This window comes from Hypanus sabinus, chromosome 14 (genome assembly GCF_030144855.1).
Source record: "Hypanus sabinus isolate sHypSab1 chromosome 14, sHypSab1.hap1, whole genome shotgun sequence".
NCBI classification, from domain to species: Eukaryota; Metazoa; Chordata; class Chondrichthyes; order Myliobatiformes; family Dasyatidae; genus Hypanus; species Hypanus sabinus.
Window position 1 is genome coordinate 4300171 of NC_082719.1, and position 9848 is coordinate 4310018.

Here is a 9848-nt window from a genome sequence, read left to right on the forward strand (position 1 = left end):
CGAAAACCTCGCAGCTCTGTGAGCGCGGTCGATAACAGGTTTAGTATGCAAACCTTCACCACCGAAATTTTCCCACAATAATTTAGAGAAAAATTCAGTTAAATCACCGGACTCAACATTTTCGGGGAACCCGATGATTCGCAAGTTCTGTCTGCGAGATCGGTTTTCGAGATCAGTAATTTTAAACTTATACTGATCTATTGTTTTAGCAGTCGAATGTACCTTCTTCTCCAGCGCTTCAATTGTACGTACTTTTTCACAAATTAATTTTTCAAGAGTCGTGATCTTATCTTCATGCCGCTGAATATCTGATACCTGCGATTGAAGCTTATTATCAAGCGATCTAACAACTTCTTCAAGTTCAGATATTTTCGTGGTAAGCTTATTTTCCAAACTTGCCAGTTTACTTTCCAATTTACCTTCTAACCTGCCTTCCAAACCCGCAAGTTTAGCATCCAGAAGATGAGAAGTTACGTCGATGGATAAAGGATCCTTAGACGATTTCTTGCTTGTAGCCATTTAAAGTTTGACAAGATTAAATCAAATATTGTTTTAGGAAAAAAAAAGTTAATCAAAAGTATCAACTCATATGATTAGGTTCGAAAAGATTTGATTAAAGGGTGATTATAGTTGAAAAAATGAAGAGCGCCTAAAAGGCAGATGCTTACGTCGCCATCTTGAAACTCCACCCCCCTGGCCAGATATGTTAACTCTTCATTTCTCTCCATCGATACTATCTGACCAATGAGTTGCTCCAGCATTTTGTGTGAGTTTTTGCAGCAAAGTACAGTGTGTATTTTGTATGGTTCAATTCCTTCTATAAACTCAGGTGGTGAGGTTATTGCAAATATCTAATCAGCCAATCATCCGGCAACAAATTAATACATAGAAGCATGAAGACATGGTACATAAGTTCAGTTGCTGTTTAGACCAAACATCAGAATGGGGAAAAAATGTGAATTACCCTGTTAGTGAGAGAAGCCAGAGGAGAATGTCCAGACTGGATCAAGTGGACAGGAAGGCAACAGTAACACAAATGAACACATGCTGCAACAGTGGTGTGCAGAAGATCATCTCTGAACATTCAACCTTGATGTGGATGGACTACATCAGTAGAAGACCATGAACATAAACTCTGTGGCTATTTCATTAGGCACAGTAGGTATCTAATAAAACAGCCACTGGGTGTACTCCAAGTTGTGATGTAGAGAATGCCTACATGCAGCTGTGATCCCGTGAATTCTCTAGCATTTCTTATTTTGATAGTAAATTTACTCTGACTTTGATTTATTCTGCATTGTATTGAGCTACAGTACTTAAGCTTTATTGGAGCTACACTCAGCCAGCCAATAGAATACTATGACCTCTTAAATCACTTAAATCATAAGACCATAAAATATAGGAGCAGAATTAAGCCATTTGAGTCTGCTCTGCCAGTTCATCGTGGCTGATCCAATTTTCCTCTCAACCCCAATACCCTGCCTCCTCCCTGTATCTCTTCATGCCCTGACCAATGAAGAATCTGTCAAGCTCTGCCTTAAATATACATAGTCCTGGCCTCCACAGCTGCCTGTGGATAAGAATTCCATAGATCCACCATGCTCTAGTGAAAGAGATTCCTCTTTAACTCCATTCTAAAAGTATGCCTCTCTGAGGCTGTGTCTTCTAGTCTTAGACTCTCCCACCATAGGAAACATTCTGTTCACATCCACACTATCAAGGCCTTTCACCATTCAATAGGTTTCAATGAGGTCATCCCTCATTCTTCTAAATTCTAGTAAATACAGGCCCAGGGCTATCAGAAATTCTTCATATGACATGCTATGGAATAATTTTCGTGCACCACATTGCATTTGCCTTCCTCACCACAGACTCAACCTGCAAATTAACCTTTAGGGAAACCTGCACAAGGACTCTCAAGTCCCTTTGCACCCCAGTTTTTTTGTATTTTCTCTCCATTTAGAAAACAGTCATCCCCCTTATTTCTCCTACCGAAGTGCATGACCATACACTTTCCAACATTGCCATTTCTTTGACCATTTTCCTAATCTGTCTGTCCTTCTGTAGCCTCTCTACTTCCTCAAAACTACCTGCTCCTCCACCTACCTGTATATCATCTGCAAACTTTTTAACAAAGCCATCAATTCCATCATCTGAATTATTGAAATATAACGTAAAAAGAATCGGTCCCAATACAGAACCTGTGAAACACCACTGATCACCGGCAGTCAAGCGGAGAAAGCTCCCTTTATTCCCACTCTTTGCCTCCTGCCAATCAACGACTACTTTATCCATGCTTGAATTTTTCCTGTAATAACATGAACTCGTAGCTTGTTGAGCAGCCTCATGTGTGGTACTTGTCAAAGGCCTTCTCAGAATCCAAGTGCAGAACATCATCTGATTCGCCTTTGTCTATCTTTCCTATTACTTCTTCAAAGAATTCCAACTGATCTGTCAGGCAAGACTTTCCCTTGAGGAAGCCATGCTGACTATGGCCTATTTTATCATGTGCTTCCAAGTACCCTGAGGCCTCATCCTTAACAATCGACTCCAAAATCTTCCCAACCTTTGACGCCAGACTAACTAGTCTATTAGTTTCCTTTCTTCTGCCCCTTTCCCTTCTTGAAGAGTGGACTGACATTTACAATTTTCTAGCCTTTCGGAACAATTCCAGAATCTAGTGATTCATGGAAGATCATTACTAATGCCTCCACGATCTGTTCAGCCACTTCTTTCAGAACTCTAGGTTGTTCACTGTCTGGTCCAGATAACTTCAGTTTCCCAAGAAATTTCTCTCTATTTATGGTAGCTTCACACACTTCATACTCCGTGACACCTGGAACTTCTGCCACACTGCTAGTGTCTTCCACCATGAAGACTGATGCAAAATACTTATTTGGTTCATTCACTATTTTGTTGTCTCTCATTATCACCTCTCCAGCATCGTTTTCCAGTGGTCCAATATTCACTTTCATCTCTCTTTTACACTTTGTGTATCTAAAGAAACTTTTGGTATCCTCTTTAGTATTATTGGCTACCTTAATTTTGTATTCCATCTTTACTTTCTTAATTACTTTTTTAGTTGCCTTCTGTTCTTTCTTAAAAATTCCCACTAATTTTTAAAAACTTCCCACTAATCTTTGGTCTATTATATGTCCTCTCTTTAGCTTTTATGTTGGCTTTGACTTCTCTTGTTGGTCACGGTTGTGTCATCTTACCTTTAGAATTCTTCTTCATTTTTGGGATGTATATGTCCTGTGTCTTCCAAATTGCTTCCAGAAATTCCAGCCATTACTGCTCTGCCATCATCCCTGCCAGTGTTCTTTTCCAATTAATTCTGGCCAAATCCTCTCTCATGCCTCTCTAATTCCCTTACTCCACTGTAATAATGATACATTTGACTTTAGCTTGTCCTTCTGAAATTTGAGGGTGAATATGATCATTTTATGATCACTTGTCCCTACGGGGTTCTTTTACCTTAAGCTCTCTAATCAATTCTGGTTCATTGCACAACACCCAATCTAGAATAGCTGACCCCCTAGTGAGCTCGACCATGAGCTGCTCTTAAAAAAAAACATCTCATAGGTACTCTAGAAATTTCCCTTTTGGTAATCCAGCACTGACCTAATTTTCCCAATCTACTTGTATATTGAAGTCCCCCATGACTATTGTAATATTTCCCTTTAGGCATGCTATTTCTATCTCCTGTTGTAATTTATAGGCCACATCCTTACTACCATTTGGGGTTCTGTAAATAACTTCCATCCGGGTCTTTTTACCCTTGCAGTTCCTTAGCTCTATCCACAATGATTCAACCTTCCAACCCTATGTCACCTCTTTCCAATGATTTGATTTCATTTTTTACTAATAAAGCAATACCGCAGGCTTTCCTGCCTGTCCTTTCAATACAATATGTATCTTTTGACATTAAGCTCCCAGCTATAATCTTTCAGCCATGGTTCTCTGATGCCTACGACATCATACCTGCCAATCTGCAACTGTGCTGCAAGTTCATCTACCTTATTCCATATACTGTGCACATTGAGATACAACATCTTCAGTCCTGTATTCTCCCTTTATAATTTTAGTGCACCATGCTCAACCTTTTGATTCCTAACTTTGTCAGAGGTCTTACCAATATCTGTCTCCATAACCTCTCCACTATCTGTTCTGGCACTCTGGTTCCCATTATAGGAGCAGGAGTAGGCCATCTGGCCTATTGAGCCTGGTCTGCCATTCAATAAGATCATGGCTGATCTGACCATGGACTCATCTTCACCTACCTGCTTTCTCCCCATAACCCTTAATTCCCGTATTATGCAAAAATCTGTCCAACCTTGTCTTAAATACATTTACTAAGGTAGCCTCCACTGCTTCATTGTGCAGAGAATTCCAGATTCACCACTCTCTGGGAAAAGCAGTTCTTCCTCATCTCTGTCCTAAATCTACTCTCCCGAATCTTGAGGCTATGTCCCCTAGTTCTAGTCTCACCTACCAGTGGAACCAACTTTCCTGCCTCTATCTTATCCCTCTCATAATTTTATAAGTTTCAATAAGATCACCAAGAAACCATCCCTTCTGTACAGGACCCACCTTCCCTGGAAGAGAGCCTAGTGATCCAAAAATCTTACACCCTCCATCTTACACTTAGGCACATAATCTTCTTCGTTCTGTCCTCACTAGCACATTGCACAGGTAGCAATTCTGAGACCACAACCCTGCAGGTTCTGCCCTTTAACTTAGCACCTAACTCCCTGAACTCTCTATGCAGAAATTCTACCCATGTCAATGGGAGCTACATGGACCATGACTTCTGGGCATTCACTCTTAACAATGCTACGGGCTCGATCCAAGATATTCCGAATCCTGGCACCCGGGAGGCAACGTACCATTTGGGAATGTCGTTCTCTCCCACAGATCCTCCTGTTCATTCCCCTAACTGATGAATTCCCTTTCACCCCAGCTTCCCTTCTGAGTAACAGAGGCAGATTCAGTGCCAGAGACCTGACCACTGTGACTTTCCTTTGTTAGGTCATTTCCCCCCCCCCCCCAACCCTGACAGTATCCAAAGTGATAAACCTATTGTTGAGGGAGTTGGCTACAGGGGTACTCTGCACTGGCTTCTTAACCCCTTTCCCCTTCCTGACTCACACCCAGTTTCCTGTGTCTTGGTTGTAACTACCTCTCTATATGTCTTATCTATCACCCCTCCCCAGCCTCCCAAGTGATCCGGATTTCATCCAGTTCCAGCTCCAACTCCAACTCCTTAACAAAGCTTGTTAGGAGCTGCAGCTGGATGCACTTGTAGCGATCGGGGATACTGGATTCCTCTCTGCCTTCCTGCATCCCGCAAGAGGAACATTTTGCACTATCTTGCCTGTCATCTTTCCCTAGCTGAACAGATATAAAGAGGAAAAAACTTGAGCTTTTCTTTCAATTGTTTTCTCTGAGTCAAGCCTCTCTTCCCTGAAGCCTTGAAGAGCTAAAGAGCACCACTGACTATGTCCACTCAAACGTGGGCTCATTAGATGGCTTAGGGTACCAGGAGGCTTCCCTCGTTACAGGATTCAAGATTCATGTTAACTTATCAAGTGTAAATTCAAACGTAGGGTGAAATGAGTAACAACTAACACACCCGACGGTGTGTTGCGGCAGGCCACAAATGTTAGCACGTATTCTGGCAGCAACATAGCATGACCAATATTTTGCCTGCACTTGGAGTTATTGCATACATGTGGCTGCTTCAATTCAGTTTCTACTCAGTGGTTCAAAGGTTCATTTATTATTAAAGGATACAACTCTGAAATTCTCTTTCTCCAGATAGCCACAAAACCAAGAAAGAAAACACAACAGGTGCACGATAATCAACCCTCAAATTCCTCCTCCCCACACAAGAAAACAAACAAAAATGAAACAGACACATCAACCCCCATATCCGCCTCTCCCACACATGAAAATTGAGGAAGAGTGGGTGAAAAACACAGAATACGAAAAAAAACCATAAGAGTGAAAAATGGTTCACAGGCTAAGTCCACATACAAAATGCAAAAAAACCTGGGCAACATTCCTCATCTCCATAGCAGTGTTGTCTCACCAGTGATATAAAGGCAGTCTCCCCTCTTCAGCAGCAGAGCGATCCCCCCCCCCAGTGATAAAAAGGCAGGCAGCTGGCATTTCAGTCTCTTTCGTTGCTTAAATCAGCAAACAATGTAAGCTTTAATCAGTGAAACGGAGTCATGCATCAGCTCTGTGGTGACCTTAGTATGTTGATGATGAGGAATACAGCAGTAGTATACAAAAGACAGGTAATTGAATTCTTCTTTGTGGGAGATGAAGTTAAAATGTTATTTGCCATATATCAAGCCTTACCTGCATGTTATTTGGGACTTACAGCATGCAAACATGTACAGCTTGCTCCATTTGCATTAGAGTTACAAGTAGAAATAAACATGGTGTAATTGTAAATGAACATCCCACTTCTGACTCTAACATGTTATAAAGATTATTGACGGGACTGTGAATATGTGCAGTGGCTAAGACATGAGGAACCTCTGCAGCAGTGAGGTGGGTTGAGACAATTGATCTCTGCGAACCACGGTCATCTTATTTGCCCAGTCACTGGAACATTATCCCTATGATCTTCTTAACTGCAGTTTTGTCAAGGCTTCTTCACGCACCATTGTTATATTGAGACAGTCATGTCCACTTTCTCTGAAATTCAGTTCTTTGGTCCACACCTGGACCAACGTTGTGATGAAATCCAGGGCTATGTGATCCTGGCAAATCAAATTGGTCATGAGTGAGCATGTTGTGGGTGAGTTTTCCTCTGCTTTGTCTTTCCCCATACCTTGATCCCCATTATATCCAAAAATCTATAGCTCTTCGTATTGAATATACTTAGTGATTGAGCTAGTGGAGTGCTTTTGGGTAGAGAATTCAATGGATTTGCTACCCTTTGGTAAGAAATTTCTGAAAGGCCCTTTCTCACTTTGAACCCTGGTTCTTGACACCCCAACCAGGGAACATAGCATCCCAGTGAACAGTATATCCTTAAGGTTTTGTAACCTTCACTGTGATCACCTGCTATTCTTCTCAACTCAAAATCCCGTCAGGTTTATCTCATTTCATCAGATTAGCATCTTGATCCCAGGAATCAGTCTGCGGGATCTGTACTGCACCTCCTCTGTCATAAATACTGTAAATAGTTCTTTCATAGGGAGATGAGGACATTGTTTTCCAGGTGCAGACTCACCAACCCTTCTAATACTAAACAAGCCAGCTTTACTCATTATTAAAATTGTCTTATAATAAAGACTAATGTACCATTTGCCCTTATGATTACTTTCGATACCTGCATGTTCATTTTCAGTGACTTGTGTACAAGAAAACACAAGCCCTTCTGAATACCTATACCTTTTAAACTCTCAGTACCTGAAAATCACTTTTTTTCCAAAGCGCAGGACCTGTTTTTGTCCTTGTGGTATTCTAGCCCTCTGCTGACAGATAACTTTTTTACTGATGCAAATTTTCTTTTGCATCCTGAGCTGGAACTGATTTGACGCAGGATGCAAGAGCTCAATGATTTCAATGGGGATTAAGTAAGAAAGGTTTAGGATGCAGTATTATGTTGCATTATTTTAAAGATTATCACTGTGGCAATCTACCCACAGAAACCAGGTCTCTGGCACTGAGTCTGGCACTGTGACTCAGAAGAGAAGAGAAATGAAGATGACTGCATTATCAATAGGTCATTACATAATCAGAGGATTACACGTGAGATTCTGTGGATATGATAGAGACACTGGGTGGCATGTTGCCTCCCAGAAACCAGAGTCAGGGATGTTTCAGAGCAGAACCATGGCATTCTACAGGGGGAAGGTGAGCAGACAGAAGTTTCGGTACATATTGACAGAGCAGACTTGATGGGCCGAATAGCCTAATTCTGCTCCTATAACTTATGGTCTTCTGCTCAATAAAATCGGTATTGACTTATTGTCACATACAGTGAAAATTTTGTCTGCATACCATTCATGCAGATCAAATCATTACACTGTGCATTGAGCCAGAAAAAGGTAAACCAGTAACGATGCAGACTGAAGTGTGAAAGCTACCAAAGAGGTGCTGTACAAGTAAATGATAAAGTGCAAAACCATAGCAATGTGGATTGTGAGGTCAAGAGTCTATCTTGTCATATTAGTGCTCCATTCAAGAGTTGGATAATACTGGAATAGAAGCTATTCTTCAGCCTGTTGCTATGTGCTTTCAGACTTTTATATCTTCTGCCTGACGGAGGAGGGAGAAGAGAGAATGGTGGGGGTGTGTGTGGTCTTTGATTATGCTAGCAGCAAGAAGCATAGACTAATGAGGGGAGAGTTTTTCCAGTGCTGCGTTGGTGTGTCCATAACTCGCTGCAGTTTCTTGCTTTAAAAATTGTGCAAACTGATCCATTTAAAATGATGAATGTATTTCAATAATATATGTAATTTTCTTCAACTACAGATGGCTCAGTGGTTTTAACTGGGAAGGATTAAAAGCCAGGACAACACCTTCACCTTTAAAAAGAGAGGTATTTGCTCCGTCTTTTCCTCCGAAACAAGTCTTTAATAATTTTGCAGTTCATTTTATTCTGGAAAACATCACAATTGATGGCTTTGGAGCTGCAAGATCAGTACAGGACAGGATGTCAGTCTATCATAATCAGTGACATTTTACTCTGTAAATAATTAAGGTATTTGTATATTAGTAGTATTGAATATTGGAAGTGATATTTTACTCTAGACTCTGCATCTAGATGCAAAAATCTAACACTTGGAGAACCTGAAACTGATATTTAGGAACTGATTTTACCATGTGGGCTGATAGCCACCATTTCCTCAGGGTCATCCTCCTGTATAAAGAACCAGAATTGATTAGGGAGCTTAAGATAAAAGAACCCTTAGGAAGCTTTGATCATAATATGATAGAATTCACTCTGCAGTTTGAGAGGGAGAAGCAAAAGTCACCTGTATCAGTATTACAGTGGAATAAAGGGAATTAGAGGCACGAGAGAGGAGCTGGACAAAGTTTTTTGGAATGGGAGAATTGCCGGGATAATGGCTGGAATTTCTGGGAGCAATTTGGAAGGCACAGGATTGATTCCAAAGGCAGGATGATGCAACTGAGGCTGAGAAGGGAAATTAAAGCCAATATAAAAGCAAAAGAGAGGGCATAAAATAGAGCAAAAATTAGTGGAAATTTAGAGAATTGGGAAATTTTTCAAAACCAACAGGAGGCAACTGAAAAAAATCATAAGGGGGAAAAGATGAAATATGAAGGCAAGCTGATTAATAATATCAAAAATACTACCAAAGGTTCTTTCAGATATATGTAATGCCCTAGTTAAAGTTTCTACTGCTCTGCTGTGAGGTAGGTTTTTCTACCAGTTTTCTGTAAAAGCAGTGTGTCTGCAACCTGATCAGCAACCTGATAATTAAGAGATTGCACTTTTGGTAGGAAAATGTTGAATAAAATATTTTTTTTTTCTCAGCTTAAAGGTCCAACAGATTATAGGTATTTTGACACCTACCCTCCAGATAAGGACGTTCCCCCAGATGAACTGTCAGGTTGGGACAAGGATTTCTAGACTGATGACAAATCATCTACAATTTATGGGAAAATGCTACTCTAACTGATGTTCATAAGGTGTATGGAGAATTTCCTCTTTATATGCATCTTCAAATGTGTGGCTTTGTTACCATCAGCCAAGATAAACGACTGCTGAAGAGAGTGAAAGCTAATTTTAAAGGATGAATGAATTAGCTTAAAAGTCAGAAGTGTTTTAATAATGCCTGAAATGACTGATGAACTCT

At 40.6% G+C, this 9848-nt stretch overlaps 1 protein-coding gene across 1 annotated transcript in view; it reads left to right on the plus strand.

Moving 5' to 3' along the window:
* The window catches only part of prkg2 (protein kinase cGMP-dependent 2), a 128916-nt gene extending 119294 nt beyond the window's left edge, over nucleotides 1-9622 (plus strand). The window contains exons 17-18 of the mRNA XM_059988492.1: nucleotides 8500-8566; nucleotides 9527-9622. Of these exons, the coding sequence (XP_059844475.1) occupies nucleotides 8500-8566; nucleotides 9527-9622 (163 nt within the window). The remainder of the gene's footprint in view (nucleotides 1-8499; nucleotides 8567-9526) is intronic.
* The last annotated feature ends 226 nt before the right edge of the window (nucleotides 9623-9848 follow it).